The sequence below is a fragment of the Anguilla anguilla genome, chromosome 4 (assembly GCF_013347855.1).
Source record: "Anguilla anguilla isolate fAngAng1 chromosome 4, fAngAng1.pri, whole genome shotgun sequence".
Classification (NCBI taxonomy): domain Eukaryota; kingdom Metazoa; phylum Chordata; class Actinopteri; order Anguilliformes; family Anguillidae; genus Anguilla; species Anguilla anguilla.
The window spans coordinates 35,183,409-35,204,737 of NC_049204.1; the positions used below are offsets into that span (position 1 = coordinate 35,183,409).

The 21,329-nt window shown below is 39.2% G+C and overlaps 1 protein-coding gene across 3 annotated transcripts in view; it reads left to right on the forward strand.

Annotated features, from left to right (window-relative positions):
- The first annotated feature begins 769 nt into the window (after positions 1-769).
- The window catches only part of armc4 (armadillo repeat containing 4), a 44,306-nt gene continuing 23,746 nt past the window's right edge, over positions 770-21,329 (forward strand). The window contains exons 1-10 of one of the 3 annotated variants that reach the window (XM_035413673.1): positions 770-836; positions 1,299-1,530; positions 1,836-1,993; positions 2,243-2,441; positions 2,646-2,752; positions 3,441-3,577; positions 5,240-5,356; positions 9,675-9,895; positions 10,553-10,696; positions 11,729-11,882. In XM_035413673.1, coding sequence (XP_035269564.1) covers positions 1,307-1,530; positions 1,836-1,993; positions 2,243-2,441; positions 2,646-2,752; positions 3,441-3,577; positions 5,240-5,356; positions 9,675-9,895; positions 10,553-10,696; positions 11,729-11,882 — 1,461 coding nt within the window. In that variant the 5' untranslated portion in view covers positions 770-836; positions 1,299-1,306. The remainder of the gene's footprint in view (positions 837-1,298; positions 1,531-1,835; positions 1,994-2,242; positions 2,442-2,645; positions 2,753-3,440; positions 3,578-5,239; positions 5,357-9,674; positions 9,896-10,552; positions 10,697-11,728; positions 11,883-21,329) is intronic. The other 2 variants (XM_035413674.1, XM_035413675.1) reach the window with 2 other exon arrangements.

Genomic DNA, 21,329 nt, shown 5'->3' on the forward strand with positions numbered 1-21,329 from the left:
AGCCTTGTGGTAACAAGTCAACATTTCTAACCGCTACCCTACAGTGCCATTCCATTTTCTGACTGAAGGTCACCAGGAGTACAGCTTAATGCCAGTTAAACTGAATGAACTTTTCATCTGAGGCTGAGTGTGTAAAAAAGTTTTACTCAAAATAGCCTTTTTTTGTCGACACACTGTTTGTGTATGTCCTCCTGCCAAACCTTACAGGCTGGAGGAAGTTTATCAAGAGGCTCCCGAATGGGCTGCACTGTAGCCTCAGAGCCCAAGAAAACATGCCAAAATAGAGATCCCATTTTTAAGCGCAGATTCATACATGAGCCGTAGCCTACTAATCCAATATTACAACGACGTTACAAAAATGAATGACATATCGCAATATCAGAAAATAATGTAACCTGCTGTTATTTGAAGCCATAACAAACATAATGATTTAATGTCTAATAATGTGGATGCTAGCCATTTTTACTTGTTTTTGGATTTGCATCTTGTTTCAAGTTTTATGTTGTTTAAATGTTTATATTATTATTATTATTATTATTATTATTATTTAATCTTGAAACCTTAGCCTACCACCCTCGCTTGGTCAGACGAGTCAGCTCTTTATTATTTATTCACTGTGGCACTGGCGAGGCAGGAGGCCAGCCAGCAATACATTCCAATTCAAAGTGAACTTGTGTGTGGTACTTTTTGACCCATTCACGCTTTCGTTGTTTATTCGTATCACAGCAACAGTAGCAGCTGGTGGCTTTTGCACGTGCACGTCCCGTTTCCAGGACAACACAGCAACTGATCTTCGAGAAACTTGGTTGTAAGGTGGGAAAGGCGGACGTCCGTTTGTAAGTATTGGAGATAAAGTTAGAATTCTGCAATATTATGGCTGATACTTCTATAACGTAATGAAAACAATGTTCCTAAAGAAGTAAGACTGATAAATAGGTTTAAATTAAGCTCTAACGGTGTTAAACAGATAACTGCCTAAAACAATTGCTTGGTAGCTACTATAACGTTAGGACAGGTGGTGCTACGCGTAACGTTATCTTAGCTATAGCTGGAAATCGAACGTTATATTATTGGAACATGTGTTTAAAAGTGTCTTTGTTTTAGCTTCTAGCAAAATGGTTACAGTAGCATTGTTTACAAATTACCGCGCATTTGCAGTAGTTCGCTAATGTATGATATTTCTTTTGAGACTTCCACAATTGAATCCAAATGTCTACAGCCCCATGTTGAAGCACAGCATGCCGGTGATAGTAAAATCTCTTGCATTTTTTCGCCATTCTTTTCCCATAAATCTGCAGTGGAAGCCATGGGGGTTGCGCTGTCGAGAGCCGCACAATGGACCACCGCAAGCTCGGGAGCTGGCAAACTGGAAGTCACTCCCTTGAACGAGTCCCTGCTGAAGGAAATCCTCCGCTTTGTGGAGCAGTTCAGCTCCAAATACCCCCAGGAGGCGAGCATTCTGTTCATGGAACCTCTGCAGTGGGAAACGTCTTTACAGCCTTCAGATTTTAAGAATGAATATGACATCAGGTAGACTATGAAACATCACGCCTACAATGGCTATGCTGAAAATAGTATGGATTCACTGCTTTAATAAACCTTTGCAGATTCAGATTTACAGTCCCCCTCAATGTTACATGCCTAAAACAGTTCATACTATGCTGCTATTTTATACCATGTCTTACGTAGTCTAAAGGTGATTCATTGTTATTCATTGTTATTGGCTAGCTGAGTTTTGAATTATGCAGCATTTTTCAGGTAAGCACTGCAAAGCGTAAGGGTATAAGCAATGCTGGTACAGTATGTGTAGTTTCAGTGATGTTTATTTTCTACAGTGGAGTTACAGTGAAATCACAGGAAACTGGCCGCGATGGACAGCCACTTCTTCAGCTTTCATCCTCCACCATTTCTGTGTCCAGCTTCAGCCAGCTCTCTAAAATAGTGCAGCTGGCGAAAAATAAGAAATTAAAGGAAGTCCGTGCATGCCTTGAAGGTGAGCATGGAAGCTGCTAAATGAGATGGTAAATTTGAATCGCAAATTTCATCCTGCTATTCCTTCTGTAAGTTTGAAGTCTAACAACACATCTGCTAAGGCACATTATGTGCTGCTTGTGTTGTTTCATAATTTCAAATTTTGCCACTTTGAAGTGTCAGTAAAGGTACAGCTGTCTTTTAAAATGTTTGATATTAAAACAAGTGTGTTGCTTGGGGACCAAATGACATTTCTCTTTTGTTTATTCAGCTAACAGAGACCCGATTGTAAAGATTCTTGGGCCGAGTTTTGCGACAGTGGAGGGAGAGGACATGTCAGTTCTGCGCCTTTTGGAGAAAGTGTCAGAGGACAATGTGTCCAAAGAGACAGAAGTCAAAATGAAGCTGCTTCTCCTGCTCCAGCAGCTCGACACATTGCTACTGAGCAACTCCTTGAAACAGATCACTCAGTGAGTGGGATTTTCCTTCTTTGGAGCATTTAGTACAACTTTCTGAGGAGGAGTTGGCCATGTGCTTGTGATTGATAACACATGAATCTCAATCTGTGTTTTACATCCATGCGAATTGGAATACCCGTCCCCGGATCAGGAAAAGTTTATTAGGGACCAGGCTCTAAACGACCAGAATTAATTGGCGCGTTTTGTTTTCTGCAGGGAGGTTCGACTGAGCCCTGCCACAGTAAAGAACGATGTGGAGCTGCTGAAAGGCTTCTGTGGCGAAGGGGAGAAAAGGGTGTTGAAGTCTGTTGAATACACATCAGGTTTGAATTATTTTCACATCTCCGAGTCTCAAAAAAAAAAAAAATTGATTGCTATTACGGGCAATTCTGGATATTTGCAAACACAAGATGTCTGAATTCTGAAACGTGGAAATGATTATGTACGCCACATTTCAGTTTGCTGAGAGATTCATCAGTTTTTCACTCATCTAAAGAGGGACAGATTTGCAGTAACTTAGCAAATTAACTGTTCCTAGAAATGCGTCGCTTCGCAAGTGATAAATGCCTGTCTTTGAAAGATGTGTCCCTCACGCAAAGGAAAATTGAAACCTTCTACGCAAATACTTGCTCTGGAGATACTGCACTGATTAATATATGGCCATGTTTTCAAAAGATGATTAATAATGCTGTGAAATCGCAGCAATAATCTCCCTAAAAAATGCTCCTGTAAAATCTACTGGAAAGTAATAAATCATACTTCTTTTGGCAGCTTTGGCACTAGTGCTGAGTTAGAGTAATTGTTGACCACATGCAATAATGGAATGTTTTGGACAAATGTTTTATTATTATTATTATTATTATTATCATTATTATTATTATTATTATTATTATTTTATTTATTTTATCTTTTATTTTTTATTGTCTCTGCATACATTAAAATACTATTTAAACATACTTATTAATTTCTGTTGTTTCAGAGCTTTATGCGTTTTTCCTTAATATTCTGTAGATTTTGAATTTTCTAATGGTTGTCGCACCCCACCCTGGAGGCAAGTACATGGAGAAATCTGCTACCTCATTATTGAAACATGTGACACCGATCCTCTATACATCACCTGCAGCACAGCAGGAGTGTTTCTCAATGGGGTGAGTGTTAAAGATTAGAGGAACATGTGAGCAAAATGAAAGGAACATTTGTTATCAGTGAGTGTGTTTTGTTTTTAGGCAGAATCATTCTCTGAAATACAGTTCTGACAGTATATTCATTCTGTTTATCACAGCACAGTCAATAAAATAATCAAGCTGTGACAAATAGAATCTATACTCTCAGAACTATACTTCAGAAATATTTCTGACTAAAGAGAAATCAAAATGAATACTGAATAAGTATTATGAATACGTAAAACTGAGAGTAAATTTACATTTCCGTTTTGAATGGGAATGGTCTTTATTGTATTAGCTACTGAGATCATATATATTGAAAGTGGATGTCATCAACCTGTTTTTGAGAAAAAGTGTGCTGAAAAATTCTTAAATTCTTCTTTAAATTGTGGCAACTTTTCAAGGTGATTAATGAAGTTAAATCAGGCACAGTGAGTCCGTGATAAGCATAAATGAATGACATTCGCAATGTTAGTTATTAAAGTAATAGGCATGTGTAAATAAAAAAGATTAGCAATTTATGCGAATGGTGCAATTCTGAAAGTCCTTCCTAGCATTAAGCGCTTGCACCACTTCAAAGGCAAGCCTGTGAATGCTGTTAAACAAAATAGTGTTTCAGGCTTCTGCCATGAGGACTAATAAGTGAAAAATGATAACCGTGCACATAATTCAAAAACTATTTCGCTGTTTAAACGCATCATTTTAAAAGGACGGTAGTTCAAGTTTAAAGCCATGCCACGGATCTGAATTTATTGTAATCCTCTGAAGGTACTGGTCCAGTTCTGTTGTTTACCATTTGGTTACGGGCAGTGACTCCCAATTTGAATAGAACTGGATCCGCTTCACCAGATCTGTGCCAGAATGTCTCAAAGGAACCACAGCTGCTTTCACTATACATCCATGTGGACTATATCACGCACCAGCATCCAAAGCTTTCAATCACCCATGTCCCTGGAACGATCCATCCTTTCTTTCCATCCCTTTGTGCGCTCAGGATATGGAGCACAGCACCTGATCTCCATGACAGGTTCCATCTTGAAGAATACATACATATGTTTCATTTTCTCGCAGTTTCTTTCCACGGCTTTTTTCAAAAAAGCAATACGATGCTGTACCATTCCTTCTTGATGATACCAATTTGCCAGTCCTTTCTGCTATAACATTCTTTCCTGGTGTACTGCTCATACCTGCTCTACCACTCATTCATGGTGTACCGTACCATGCACAGCTTATCTACCACTCCTTCCTGCTGTACCCCTCTTTCTGTTTCAGTCCCTCCTGCTCTACCTTTTCTATTGCTGGCCTAACCTGACACTGGTTCAGACAAGGTCACACAATGCCGTGTTATACGTTGCACTCACAGCAATGCTATTGAATTATTAAAAACAACAACTATCTAAAGACCAGCTGTCAGTGGGGTGACAGAACATTGAACATTCAATCTTTGAGACCTAGTTTTGAAATGTAGGTGGAACAATGCTACTGGGCCCATGGGGAGGTTGATTTACCTCAATTGCTACAGCAGAAAGCAAAACTAAGATACCAGATTTTAAGCTTTGTACCATAAGTTGCTGTGGGTAAGACTTTCAGCAATATAAATAATAGCAATGTTGTGCTGTACTTCAAAGATTTTTTTTTCTCTTTCAGGGCATTAAACAGGAAGGAGACGACAAAGCCTATGAAAGGAAAAGTGATGTCTACAAAGATCTTGTGACACTTCTGAAAAATAAGTCTCCTCATTTTACCAAAAACATAGATAAACAGGTAATGTGTGCTCTTTTAAAAAATACGTTATCGTGCTTCTACATTTTTATATGTTTGTGTATTGTTGAAGCACATACTTTCAGATATTATGCATTAAGCAAAATAATTGTTGATTATTGTAGTCTTATTTCACTGACTTGACAAATTAGCCCAAAAAGAATACAAAGCCATTGGCATAAAAGAATTATAGTTGGATTTCTGTGACTCAATAGTACATTTATAAGTGGAAAAATACGGGATTGCGTGCCTACTTTATAAACAGAGGGCCAAATAATTTAAGAACAGTAGTCCTTTGTACATGCTTTTCAAAATTTTAATAGTAAAATACGTTGAGTAAAAATGAATTTTTAGCAGCTGGTGTTGGCTCACTGAAGCTGTGCTGCAGATGCATCCTGCAGAAACTTTGTGCTTCTGCTAAATGACATTCTTTAATGAACAAAAAAAAGTACATTAGTCAACACTAATATATTTGTCCTGTTTATGTTTATTTAATTCTGTAAACAAAGACCAAAATCGGCATTGGTTGTTCTGTTGTTTGTTACACTGCTTTTGAAATATAATTCTATCCCTAAGCTATCAAAACGGAAATTATATTATGAAGGCTGATTTCCTTTTGCCCCTGCTACAGAACATGTTCTTTGCAAAACTGCACAGATAGTATCTGTTTATATAGTTTGCAGATGTAAAACAGAATGGATGCGAATATAAATTGTAAATGACTGCAACACTGACTAATCTAGTACAGAAGCAACAGGGAACTTATAATCACTACAAGAACTTACTGAAATTGAGACATGCAGCGAGCTCCATATCAATACCAAAAAAGACAATTAGGTACCACTAACAAAATGCAAGAGGAGGAACAGTGTTGCAGTAGAATAAGAACATAGATGACACTCTAACAGGCCATTCAGCACATAGAAGCGTATCATTTAAGGAATCCGTGATAGAAATGTGATTGTGTATCTCTATATGTGTTGTGTTTTCTTTACCAGTCCACACTCTTGATTACAAATGTTCAGCCTTCATTACTAAGTAACAACCTGCCTTCTCAATAAAAGGAAATAAAGAACTCATGACCCCAGCTTGTATAAGAGCTGTAAATGGTGGCTGGGAAGAAGGTGACAGTGAAGAGGGTTTTTCGGAAAGGTTGTAAAAACGTTTTATGAATGTTAGTGGCAGTGCCAGGCAGGGAAGCCTCCGGGGTCTTGTGACTGAAGAGTGCTGCCGTGATCGGAGAAGGCTGATTGGACGATTGCCAGAGGCTGTAAAAGTAGTGCAGACGGATTTGTCAAGATACAAATTAAATGCATCAAATGTTTTTCCTTTGTGCTGATTGGTTGCTACATATGGTGATTCACATAAGTGCTGATTATTCAACCAATCCTTTCATGCTTTTCTTCACAGTTTTCTTTGAGCTTATTTGTCAGAGGATTATTGCTATTGCTTTCTCATATTTTAAATTTATCTTTCTGGAATGATCTTATTGCGGAGTTGTGAGCGGCCACCCTTTTCAAAACTGGCTCTTTCGTTACTCATGGGATGGTTAGGTCTTATTTTTCATTGGAATTGTCTGGTTACCCACATTTTCATGTGTCGCATGTAAGAGCTTTAAAGGAGCAGGCAAAAACTGTGTTGCTTTTTAAGGTCGAAACTATGCTCCTTTTAATAAACTGCAAATGCGATTGTCAGTTCAGAAATTTTCAGTTTGAGGCAGTTCACTCTTTGCCCCTGATGGCAGAGGAATGGAAGCTGAAGCACTGTAGTGCCAAGTAAACTTGAGCTTGCAAAGTGACAGCCAATAATAACAGGGGTTTCTGAGCATATCTCAGTGTTTGCAGTGCTAGGAATATCATTTCATATTTTTATTATATTAGACGTTCTTAATCAAATGAGTGAGGACTGCCAAGAAAAAAGAACAGATTTTGAGATGAGAAATAATTTTTCCGTTTTTTTCTTGCACTCGTTTTAGAAATTTCCATATGATTAGGATTTGGAATTATTTACACTCATGGTCATAAGTGTATTTAATACTCTGACTCAGTCAGTCATTCAAACAAGATATCAAACTTCATGTTAGCATTGAAAGTTATGTCCCAGCCACTGAGCTTTCCAGTCCAAAAAATTCTCTGCATCAGAACTTCTGAAGTTCTGAATAGTTTACTGTACACGTCCACTTGGCATATTCTCTCTGACTTTATCCCGTCCCTGAGAACGTCCATCAACGGCCTTGGAAAAATATTGTTTGAATAACAGCAACTCAAAACCATTGGAAGGTGACAAGATCCAGGTAAATGGCTATGATGTGATACAGAATTTGGGCTTCAAGAACGATGTCAACCATGTCAGTCAGGGAAATAAAATTATATAATATATATATATATTCTGACTTTTATAGGCCCACTGAGGCAACCAATCTACACAGCGTCCAGCCATTGTTAGCTACCTGCTGTAGTCAAATGTGCGGACTGACTGACAGCCTGCCTGACTGAGTGGGTCAATAGTGACTGGAGGTCCATACCCAAACCAGGAAAGAACACAGCCGAGCAGCAAGCCTGAGGCTGTCGCGTGATGTCTCATCATCAGTGTCAGGCCAGCCTAGCGTGCGCTGCCTCGTTTGCCATAAGCGACAGTGCTAATTATTTTCACTCGCTAACGAATGTAAAAAAAAAAAAAAAAAGATCAAATAAAAACTATCCACTTATTAGACATAAAGGTGTGTGCTCACATTTGAAAATACCCATAAATCACGTGCAGTACTGTGAAGTTGACACTTCTCCAGCGCTATAGTTGTTTTTGGAATGATAAAAATGTTGGCTAAATGTGTTCGTTGGCACGACGCACTGGACTGCGTAAAAGCAATTGGCCGGATGCCATTTGCACAGTAGCTGCTTTGTTTCTTGATGGTTTTCAGTGAAGTGTTTTTGTGGTTTACTGGGATACTTATAAAATCATTTTTGGTGACTTTTTGACTTCATTTTATTATTTTGGTTTAGGCTATTCAAGTTTTAAAGAACCAAAATTACCAGCACTATCTAGGATTCATTGAACTTCAGTTATATATCATTATTACTGCACTTCTCCATTGCAGTTTTGACATTTTTTAATGTTGGTTTTTTTTTTTTACCTTCACAATGGCACTTGTGTACGACAATAAATTCTGCTTCCCTCCATACAAAGAAACTGTTTTGATTTTGGTATAAGGTATTTCTAAGTTTATAATGCTGTTCATCTTATTAAATGTCCATGAGCCACTCTGTTTTATTAAGGGTATTATGAGCATTTGGTCTTATTATGTGTCATTAATGTCTGTTATTGTTTAAATTTCTGTAGCAATTGAGCTTAGACAGGTCTTCCATTTAAAAGAAAGTAAGTATCTCAGTGGGTCTTCCAGGTAAAATAAAAGTTAGACAAAATGTTTAAAAAATGCTACTGATTAAATGCAGTTATTAGAACAGTGTGAAGGTTTCCCTCCAATCTTTAGCAGTGTTACAAAGCTAAATAAAGCCAAATGGCCTGAAAGCTGCTGCACAGTGGGCAGCAAAGGCTTTTTAACTGGCCGAGGCCTGAGCAATCCTGTATTTGCACGTACGGCTTACCATGGTACAGCCTAACATAACGATTGAGCTTAAATGAGACCATTTGGAGTGTGAGTCCGTTTCTGCTTAGCAGGTGTCTGTGATTAAAATCTTTCTTGCCTGCAAACTGTTCCTGTGTCCTGTTGGCATGCTAATGTGGGTTGTAAAGGGAAAAAAGACCTTCAAAACTCAAAAATCATCACTGAATAGCAGTGACACAAAGGCTCTACTTTCTTGGTGCCAAGCTGAAAGCTTTAGTGGATGGAATGCACAGAAACAATAAACCTTTGAAGTTGTTCAGCAAATTAATTGAACAGACCTTTGCCGTGCAAAGCAGTGAAACGTGTTATTTCGACGCATAAAGGCCAAATTGTTCCTCTGCTGGTGGAATGTTCTCATGGCGCTTTTATATAGATGGGTGCTAATACAAGTTCATAACCGCAGCCATGATTATTTCATTCTTCACACGTTAGAATGTTTTGAGCCATGCAGACGTCCATGTGTGATATGTCCGTCAAAATTTTATGGAGGGGCAACGTCAGATGTAGGATGGAAACTATGCCGTGTAACTTGAAAGAATCATGACGGACCAGCGACTTTGTTATAAGAACAATCATTCAGAAGTTGTGCTTTTGTGAAGACCCAAGTCTGTATGATTTTACGACCCAAATTTACTGTATATTTCAGTGCTGGCATTTTTTTGTGCAAATTTAGAAAGAATTTCTTCCTGTTTTTAACAGGATTTCACAGTCAACGAAGAGCCGCTGTTGACTCAGAAGATGGAACATGTGGAATCGGTTGATGCGGAGGAACAAGGCCAAACCCAAAGGTCTTACGAGCTCGAGGAAAAGAATGTGCTCGAGAAGGCGAGACAGCAGCGCGTGCGGAACAAGCCAGGCGGCAGCAAGAAATCAGAACCATCTTTGAAATGGAAGAACCTCGGTCTCACATCTCCCTACGAGTGTGTAATAATTCCGCCCCTCGATGTCTTTGAAATGTCAGAATGACCCCGCGTTGTGTTTGCGGTGGGGCCCGGGTCCAGCGCTACAGTCTCAGCGCAAGCGCCATCTGCATGTGTGTCATATCCACAAGCCAGCAGACGCGTGCTGTAATGAATTTACACTATGGGAACTTGCGCTATGGGGATTTTCTAAGCGTGCCCACATTTTTATTATGTGAGCGCCCAAGCTAATGGTGGTCTTCGTGAAATGACGCCTTCTTATCAGTTACAGATAGCATGTGGAGAAACAATCTGTCCGGGGGCTGTCACACATGGTTTTGACAGATTGATAGTCGCGAATTTCATTTTAACCGAGAAAAAAAATTATTTTCAGGAGCAGATGTGGAAGATTATAAGTTGTTAGAGCATGGCTTACCATATATTTTAGTTTATTGCAACGGTGTATACTTAAAGCCTTTCCTTTTTAGTGACAGGATTTATGAAAACCTTCTAATCCATCCTTATTCCTTTGTAGAGCCATGCTGATTTGGAACTGAACAGTAATATCTTGCTGTAAGGTTCTGTATGTTAATGTAAATAATAGTTGTTTGGTATGTAATTCAGCAATTCCATTCGTACAATTTCCTACAAAATAAAGTTAGTAACACTGTATTATAGGGAAGCAGGTGGCAAGAAGTCGACCAAGCATGGGGTAAACAGCAAGTTTGTTGATGGTCAGGACAGACCCGTGCGGTCAGGGAGTAAGAAGAGGGCCAATTTCTCTTTGTCTTCTCTGGCTGGACGTCTGTCATCGCAAAAAGCGTAAGTCCTCCGTTTCCCTCCCATACCGTTTCTGAGGGAACTGGCCACAGGATAGTTGAAAAATCAGCTGAGCTGAAGAGGCTGAAGAAATGGGAACTTTCTGCCACCCCATTGTAGTATTTCATTTTGGAATTGATAATAAACCTGTAGACAAGCCAGTATAGCCTTGTACAATCCCCCCCCCCACCACCCCTTTGTAGAGTTTCAGTAAGATGTCTGTTTTCATAATTATGAGTGTGTCGAGGCTGATAGTAAAATTACTGGGTCGGTTCAAGCGTGTGCTTTGATCGCTCGGTGCCGTACACCAGTGAAACTTGGGCCAGGTACAGACAGGAGCACAGGAAGGCTGCTGCAGCGGACGGGGGTAGTGGACACACAGGGACTGTGCAAAGGTTCACAGTGACCGCAGTTAGCGTTCATCACGGAGTCTCCGGCCGGAGAAACGGTGGTGGCTGTTTTTCCCCGATGAAGGGCTCCCTGGAAATGCAATCTCGGTACATGGGAATGGCTTCCCTATGGCCCTATCTGTTTGTATACCAAATTTCATTGCACCACGGCATGCTGTTTTGATGATACAGTTATTTGAACAGCCCAACTGACTTTAAAGGACATCTGCATATGTGTTTGTGTGTACGGTACGGTATAGGCCTACTATATCTCTGTGTCCCATATCACTGCATTTCCGTTTAACCGCTTCCCGGATTCTTGGGAATTGGCATCCTGACATTTTAAGTTTCTCGGTAACAGATGAATAATTAACTATGGAATTCTCATTTTGGATTCGCATATGAAGACACGCTACATTGCCACATTGCTAACAGCACGGCAACATTTTTGATATTATTTGTTCACCATCCGCTGTCACGAGTCCACAGGAAGCTAAAAGTAGCTTCTTGGTGTTGGCATTAATGCACTTTTGTGTTAAGTGACTGAACCGTGGGCTGAAAATGTTGTGAACACGTTCTGAAATCCTGCTCCTCGAGGGCAGCCCGGTCTCCCGTAAGGTTTTCACTGCCTGTCGTTCCTTTAAAGCAAGAGCGCGGGAGGAGGGACCGGAACCGTGGACTTCAGCGAGAGCTCCTCAGAGAGCGAGGAAGACGAGGAGCAGCCGGAGCGCCGGCCGGAGAGCAACACCGACCTGCCGTCGGAGTACTGGCAGATCCAGAAACTGGTCAAGTACTTAAAGGTGAGGCGGACCCGGGCTCCTCAGCACCACACTCTGCTTTCAGAATCCCGCCGCCGCCCCAGCTGGAGAGCACTTCACCAACCGTACCGCCTTTTTTTTTCTTTTTCTCCTTTACTTTCACATGAATCACAGCTGCTGAAAGGATATTAGCCTCCCATTTTAGGCCTTTAGCCCTTCGGTATCAACCTGCTAGAAAAATGTCCCTCAATGGGTTATGACTGCCAAGATACGCGGAGGTCCAACGAATAGCTGACAGTTGGAGTGATGAATTCATCCTGGGTCCTGCAGGGTGGTTAGTGTTTCAAATCATAAGGTAATCTTGGTGTCTTTGTTTCCATTCCAAACAAATTAAAAGACAGGAATTAACTTACTTGACGGTGTGGTTAACTGGAATTTTTTGTTGTATCCCCCCTAGCTGAATATTCTTTTGGGTGCTGCAGTCTGATTGTGCCATACCTAAACCAGCCATATTTCTTCAACAGCCGTTGACTCATAGAGACTCAAGTCTGTAACAGACATTAAGAAGATATAGGCCATATTTCAATTCTTGACAAAGTAAAATCAACTGCTTTTAAAAAAAATCATTTTTGTTTTCTTTATTGCCACTGCTGACTTGTTTCGGCCATATCAGAATTTATGGTTTGCTATGTGCAGATTAATTTCAGTTACTTTACCGCTACAAAAGTGATTTTATCATCACCTGTAGAAAATATTTTCCCCACCTGCGCTACACATTAGCTTGGATTTGTGAATGGCTGATATCATGTTGTCCTCAGAGATTTAAATGCTGGTGGATAAAATAACATACATGTATAAGGTACTTCTGCTTTAAGCATTGCTTTCTTTGAGAACGCTTATTGAAGTGGTAAGTCTGGTTCCTGTGTTTGTGGTTTTTGACACAGGGCAGTCCAGTGAGCCAGAATTTTGGGAAGGTTGTCGGAAGACAGCTGTACAGTGCCGCACAGTTTGCCTACACCGCAACGAATAAATGAAAAGTCGCATCGAGGGTCTTTACTGCGCATATGGTACATATTAATATGTCAAAACACAAACGTGAAATACATGCGAGCGAGCCTGCCTGGGAACACTTCAAAAGCAGCGTACTCTCATCACCGCTTACCAGCCGGTTTGTTTTGCCATGTAGGCTAAAAACATTGAGGCCCCGAGCGGTATAACCTGCTGGGAAAGAGCCTGGAGCGATGCCCCATTCACTCCCACTGCTGCTCCCCACACTTTGCATCAGGTGCTGTTCGGATGGGCTTTCTGTGCGGTGCCAGTGGCTGCATTAGGCTTTGGGGCTCCTTTGACTAATCCTGACAGAAATAATAGAACTAAATGAAGAGTTCTGGGGAAACCGTATGGCACAGTCTGTGAGGCAGTCTATGCTCAACTCGTATTGATTCTGAAAGTACAGCTCAGGGTTAGATTTCCCACCATGGCACATTGTCTGCTGTAATCCCTTCTCTATCTGTAACCCTCTGGATTAAGGCAGCGATCCATGTACGATTACCTGTGCGAACAGCAGTTTATACTCCGTATCGAGTGAAACTCTGAAGCAAGTGAAACTCTCCAGCAACAATTGAAATTTCCTTTTCTGTACAGTTTTTTAGTGCAATGCAGTCAGAAAAAAAGAATATTTGATACCCTGATCCATTTATGATGAAAAATGAGATTAATAAATAACAACAAATTTACACATTTCATGTAATATATATATATATATTGTACGTCACATTAACAGTGTAGAAGTTTAAATCCTAGTGAAAGCTACTAGCTAAGAAATTGAAATTAATATCAGGTAGCACAATTTCAAAAATTTGCACCACTGCAAACAGTTTTGATGATACAGTTATTTGAACAGCCCGACTGACTTTAAAGGGCATCTGCATATGCGTCTGTGTGTATGGTACGGTATAGACTATATCTGTGTGTTCCATATAACACCATTTCTGATTAACCACTTACCTAAGAAATTTAAATTAATATTAGGTAGCACAATTTCTAAAATTTAAGATGGATTTCTATAATGGGACACTTTAAATCAGCTTGCTAACTTTGCACCATACATGCTAACTAACTTTAGAAGGCTACTGGGCAGCCACTTGTGGGATAGCCACTTTGTCTAAACAAAAGGATTGATGGTCCTGTGAAGTTTGGCTTCAGTTTTCTGTATTTCAACCATGCCAGTTCCAAAGAACAGCAGCACACACTAAATTAATGGTGCATGTCTACCTATTCAGATGAAAAACAAATCCTTAAATTCAATCCCTCTTTCCCTTTTAAGCCAAACAATAACAAGAATGATATCATGTCTACTACTGGTGCCCTGGTTGCTCTTGAACCTAAATCCAAAAGTTTGAATCACTAGCTTCTAGGTTTCTGATAAATAACTTTTCTGCCCAAAGTACATTCATACATGGACCCGTTATAATTTTTTCACCATACACATTAACAGATTAATTAGTGTGATTTTACAGAAAACTGCCCTAATTGTCCTTTAATGTCTTTCTTTAAAAGGGCTGCCAGGCTGCATGAATCTGTGTTTCTGTACTGCATTTCTATTTGATTATTTGCAGTGCTGTTCTACCTATCGTTCATTTGCTATTCCTGGTCAAAAGAACTAAAATGAACAAGGAAATATAAATATACATCAATATACACCATATTTTTAACAATCCAGAACTTTACCTGTCAAATTAGTCTGTGAGCATAGTCCATTTAACAAGGTGAAGTTTGATAGGAATCCCTTAAAAGATCAGTGGTCACAGTGGTGTATGACAAAAAAAAAAAGTTTCCCATGTTTTCCTCTGCTGTCTTCAGATTTATTTTTAGTTTTGAGCCTTTTAACCCATTTTCATCATAGTTTGGAATGCCCAATCACAGCAGTAAACCTGTCACATCATTGCAAGACCCTTTCATGTTTTGAACTGTTGAGTTTGGTTTGAGGTTCAGTTTCTAGTTTAAAAAAAAACCCGGAATGTTTTGATTGAGGGACATTTATAAAAACATGCATATTGTAGGAATATAGTCCACCTATCTTATATTCTCCAAAAATATTTGCTGTACGTCTTGCAAAGACTATGTGGTTGATATTTTTAGACAAGACCACAACTAAAGTCCCCTTAGGAATGCTCACATTCCTGACAAAAATCCATATTTGATTAAAAATAATTTGAAAAGTACCCCTTCATCTCTGCTGACTTTTTGCATTCAGATGTACAAGTGCATCATCAATGATAGCATGCCTCAGTAGCATAGGTTTGCAACTTGCACTTCCCCACATTCTTTCTGTGTGGAAACCACACTGAGAAGTTATTTATGGGGTTTGTCCAGTAGTCATTTTGTAATATCATTACCATCAGAAGCTAAAACTAACCGTGAGCCAAGTTAAATATCTGTTTTTATTTTAGGCACAAGAATATTTTTTCTGTGTATGGACAGACGTTTGTATTTTCAGGAGATTTTTCATAAAGTGACATATTAATGATCTACTTTGTGTTTTCAAGGTTCCTTTTAAAGCAGAAGCTTTGTATCTGAAATACATGCATGATATCACTGAACAAACATAAATGATATTTATCTGGGATCTGTTAAATGCCGTTATGGTAATGTTTGTGGGACTTTTACTTGTGCGTGTGAAGAAGTGAGATTTACATAAACACAGCCTTGGAGCTCTGAGGCAGCAGTTGTACTCAATGTTGCACTGAGCTACTGCACTATATACATCAGCATATATGCTTTGAATTATATATATATATATATATATATATATATATATATGTGTGTGTGTATCAGTGCAAATAAGCATATTAATATTGAACACATTTTCTACAAATGTGGAATCATGACCTTAAGCGCCAATGTGAGAAGTCTATTTTATTGTACAGTGAAAATAGTTTTATTGTACGCATGGTTATAATTTCCATACATCCATACTCGCATGAGTATGTAATTAATCATGGGCTGTTACACAAGCAGCGGCAAAACTGCCTCAGTTAGATATAGCCTATATGGTAGCAATACAGCATTTCATTAGAAATCTTTTCACAACTTTTTACAGACACTACAATGCGTCATAAACATAGAATGCCAGAACAGTACACCACCGCAATACTATTAAAGAAACACTACAGGTACAGATCTATAAATATGTTGCAATCGTCCTTATAGTCTGTCCCTTAGTTAGTATGTTACTCCGCTGAGCAGGCTGAGAGTGCAGGAATGGAGTTCAGACTGCCTGGACAGAATCGTTATTCTCCCCCTGCAGAACAATTCATCTATCAAGAGGGAGAAATGAGAAAATTTCACAATATCACTGATTTATTGTTTGTGGGGAGCCCTTCATTTGGTTTAACAAAATGCATTTCAGGGCCATGAAAAGTAACCAGTTTGCAAAGATGACTTTTTTGAAAGAAGAGTATTTCCAATCAACCATGGGGTCCTCTGAAATGGTGCCACTCAAAATATATGCTAATTCATTTCTTATTTTGGCCCAAAAAGAAAAAGAATCGGGCAAATCCAGAATAAACATGCTGATGTCCCTTTTTCTTTTCTGCACTTGAGACATAATGCAGAAAGCTGTGATTTCATTCCGTTACATATTTCAGATGTTCTGTGAACTTGTTGAATGATTTTATATTGAATTTCCCTGGTCCTATTTCCTAAAAGGATGTTACTGGCGTCTAACAAGGCACTCGTCCAGGATCTGATATCAAGATTACCACCTATGTCTCTTGTCCAGACTTGGAGCATTCCATTGGCCTTTGCAGTTGTAGTTGAATAAATAACATTTTACAAAATGTAGAAAAGCAGTGTTGGGGGATGTCACGGCCAAGACATTCAGACATCAATAGGACTTTGAACTGAGGTCCCTGGTGGAAAATGTACTTATAATTTCAGGCTGGAAGGTAGACATAAAAGTATGTGTGTGCGGTTGCTAAATTTGAACTGGGCTTACACCAGGGCTTCCCAAACTGTGGGTTCTCGACCCCATATGGGGTCGCTTGATTTGATGAGGGGCTCGCCTGAAAATTTTGGGTAGAGTACAAAGTAGAAAAAAAAAAAGAAGTTGTAATTTTTGTCTCTTTAAAGTATGTGAATGTAGGCTACTACTTGTTGAACATCACAACAACCCAACTGTAATAATGCAATGAGGCATGAGAGGACGTGTTATGCAGCCAATACAGTCACGGCTAAATGGTGTTGGGCACGGGGCGTGTGTAAATTTGTGAGCATTCATTTAGACCCACGTCTAACGTTTGGGAGCCCCTGGCTTACACATTACAGCATAATATATATGAATACACCTCTACTGTACATGTAAAAATTATGTGGTTGAATACAGCATAGTTGAGAATTCAGATTTTAAATAGCATTCCAAGCCAAATTGCACATAAGTTGTTCAGCTTCAAATGGAAGGAATATTGGCCTAACCTCATCATTATGGCATTTATTATGTAGCCATATATACTCACATGGGTTTGCTGTTTCAAAAGGATTGTTTATCCTGGGGGAAATATTAAGGATATTTTTCAGAAATAACTAATTTAATGTCAGTCACTTTTATATTGCCAAGCCCTAGTGTTAGAAAACTGTCAAAAGCCGCCTGGTTATTTCGGATCAGTGCAGAATCCTTGTTGAAAGTGCCCACCCTCTGGTGGTATGTAGGGGCACTGCAGTCTCATGCTGAGCTTCATGCGAGGAACTTTCTTTACAGTTATATACAGAATTCCCAAATGTCCCACACCATTACTGGGTCTCTGTGTGCATATATCAGCATCTGTGGAATTGTTTCATTTCTTTAGTTTATATTTTTAATCATAGATTCTGATTTGGAGAGGACTGTTTTAACAGTTAGTAGTTTTTGCTTTCACAAAAAATTAAGATGTTTTAGTCAGAAAGTATGTTTTTCTGGACATTAACATAGACCAGATTACATAGCTTTGACTTCAGAACTCACATATACAGTAGTTTTATAATCACAATTATTATTGTTTTTAATTATTTGAAGTCCCAGAAAAGTAAATCAGATACCTTTTGACTGTTGGAGAAATATGTATTCCAAGGCTGTAGTGTACTGTATCTAAAAATAAAATGGTTTACCGCACTGAAAATATTATTCCAGTTCAAAGAATTTGAGAATGTTTTTTTCTGAAAAAGCAATCATTCCTACAGTTAAACAGAATAATCCTATGTTCCCATGTAAAATTATTCCTAAAAAACGTCTTCTACAAAACGAAGCTTTTCAGTTAAGCACTACTATTTATTATGACAAATTGTAGCAAAAATATTTGGACACGTAACACCACATTAGCTACGTTTTTTTCTCTTTCAGCAGAAAAATACTGCAACCAGGCTGTCATTTGAGTTCTTTTTCTTTTCTTAAATAACTATATATATATATATATATATATACACACACACATACAGTGAGCTCCATAATGTTTGGAACAAAGTCTATTTTTTTTTTGATTTTGCTCTGTAATCCACCATTTTATATTTGTAATCAAACAATTCAAATGCGGTTAAAGTGCACATTCTCAGCTTTTATTTAAAGCAGGGGGTGTCAAACGGAGTCCAGTGTCTGCAGGTCTTTGTCGTTTCCTTTCAGTCAGCTGCCAAATAAGGCCTTGAGAACAAAGTGTATGGATTCCTTAGCCAATCAATGACTTAAATGAACCACTGGTGCCAAAGACACCTTAAAATTATAGTATTTAGTACATTGTTGCATATCCATTGCGTGCAATGACTGCTTGAAGTCTGTGATCATCATGGACATCACCATGTGTTGAGTACCTTCTCTGGTGATGCTCTGCCAGGCCTGCACTGCTGCCAGCTTCAGCTTCTGCTTGTTTCAGGGGCTAGTTGCCTTAAGGTTTCTCTTCAGCATATGAAACGCATGTTCAGTTGGATTCAGTTGGATTCAATTGGATTCAGATTGGGTGAAAATTTTGCTGTTTGTGGCTTTGAAAAACTCACTCTGAAGTGAATTTTGGTCTCGTCCATGACCTTCTTCCTTTTTCCTGCAGGCTCTTTTAGGCACTGTTTAGCAAACTGTAACCTGGCCATCCTCTATTTGCAGCTAGCTAGTGGTTAGCATCTTGCAGTGTAGCCTCTATAGATCTGTTTGTGAAGTCTTGACAGTAGTCACTGATGCATCCACACCTGCCTCCTGAAGAGTGTTCATGATCTGATGGACAGGTGTTTGTGGGTTTTTCTTCATTATGGTGACTGAATTATTCTTCAGTCAACAACTGTGGAATTGTTCTGTGGTCTACCAGGTCCGTCGCGATTAGTCACCTCTCCCCAGCGCTTTCTTCTTAGTTTATTTTTGTAAGCCTAACGTTTGACCTACCTTTTTTTTTTTCTTATTTCTCTGTCTCATAGCTTCCTTGGCTTTCATTGGCACAACTTTGGTCCTCATGTTAACAAATGCCGATAACCGACTCCAAAGACAATTCAAAGCTTAGAATCAAAACGAGATAGTGAAAACCTCTTTCATACCTGCACTATGGAAGCAATTGAACACACCTGACTCAGTAGAAAAACACCTGTGAAGCAATTTATCCCAAATATTATGGCACCCTGAAATGGGGGTACTGTGTAAGAAGTGCTGTAATTTATATATAGTGGAACCAAAATGTATTTTAAAAAAATACACTTTAATAAAAGCTGAGAATCTGCACTTTAACCACATGTGTTTGATTCCAAATCTAAAATTGTGGAGTCCAGAGTCAAATCAAGAAAGAATATGTCTGTGTCCACAACATTTTATATATAACATTTTATAGATATCTTGTGTTACCCAGATTGGATCTGGCTGCAGCCCTCATATTTTTTTATCCTCAGGCCTGGTGTACCAAGGGCGGTTAAAAGTAAAAACCACAGAACATCCCTCAGGGCTCGGCCTTGCCAACCCCGGTCGCTTCTTCTTTGGGCTAAGACTGTGAAAGACTAACTGTGACTTCTCTTCCACCTGACACCAGTCCGACCCCCACACACACTCACTTGTTCAGGGGCAGGGATCAACGTTCAGGGGTCAAAGCAGTGCTGCCAGCCCAGGATAACCACCTTGTGTCTATTTGGCCGCTGCTGCCAATGGAATTTATTGGCTGGAGTTCTCAGACAACCAAGCCTGGTTTCACACTATAAAGCTTCCAGCCTTTTGGCACGACGTTCCGTTTTCGTTTACACCTGCAGCAGGTGTCGGTTCTGCTTCCACTCTGTGTCATGTAAACTTGTGATAATGATTAGAAATGTAGAATAACTGCTGCTGTCATCCTTCGCTTTGATAATGAATAGTTCGCTTTGATAATGAATAGTTCGCTTTGATAATGAATGATAATGAATAGTTATAGTTAATCTTTGGTATTTGCTTTAGGATAAGTAGACATCTGGGAATTGAAGGTGTATTTTAATGAGGCAATAGACTTGAATTTCATTGGTCTACTTTTAACTAATTTGGTTCTAAATGCATTGCAAAAATATCTGTACGTACACATTTTTAAATCTAATAGTGGTTTCATATTGAATTGCATTTTGTTTGACAATAATTTGGTAATCCCTGGAAATTATCTTAAAATTAATGTTTAACAAGACCCTAATTATAGCAATGAAAGGAAAAGTTCACCCTCCACATCTGTGGGTCTCAGTAGCCTCTAACACTGGTGAAACTTTAATAATTCAGAAGTGAATGTTAGTTGAGCAATTAGCGGAAGTATCAAGGACTGATGGCTCTGAGACGCACGGGTAATCGCAGCTCCTGGACCTCGAGTGGATTTATGAATCTGCTTCATACTTTCCTAGTTTGTAATGTGTAATATTTAAAGATAGTTTCCTCGGAAAGTAATTTATGAGGGCATTTAGTCACCGCTGTTAAGAAGGCCAAATCCTCCTGGTAGTAAACGTCCTGAACAGTAGGTCTTAACTTTAAGCAGGCAACGTGCGGGAGGGAACTGTTCACCTGGGTTAAATCATCTGGTTGAAAGGCTCGTCCTTTCTGTAACCCCCCCGCCTCCCTTCTTTGTTCTATGATAAGAATATATGTAGGTTCATGTAAAAATAATACTTATTAGTGATTGGGGGAAATGCAATCTGAAAAATTTCTAATTATATACATATAATTACTGAAGGACAAATATCTTTTATGCTCTACATTTGTGAATGAATGCATTCCTATGAAGCTACAGACCCCTAGGTGTACAGTATAACTGATACAGTTATCTGCAGTTACAGATACAGTTACAGATACGGTTACAGATAGACAGACGGCCTTCGTGTTTTAAAGAATGCCTCCGAGGCCGAAAAATGCGAACATGTGATTCCCCCCAGCCCACCTCGCGTCTAAACATAGCTTTTGTTTTCACAAGGTAAGCTCCGTGCCCTCCCAATCCTTTGAAGACTAAAAAACGGTCAAGACAGAGGAACAGCGGATCAACCGCTGTTAGC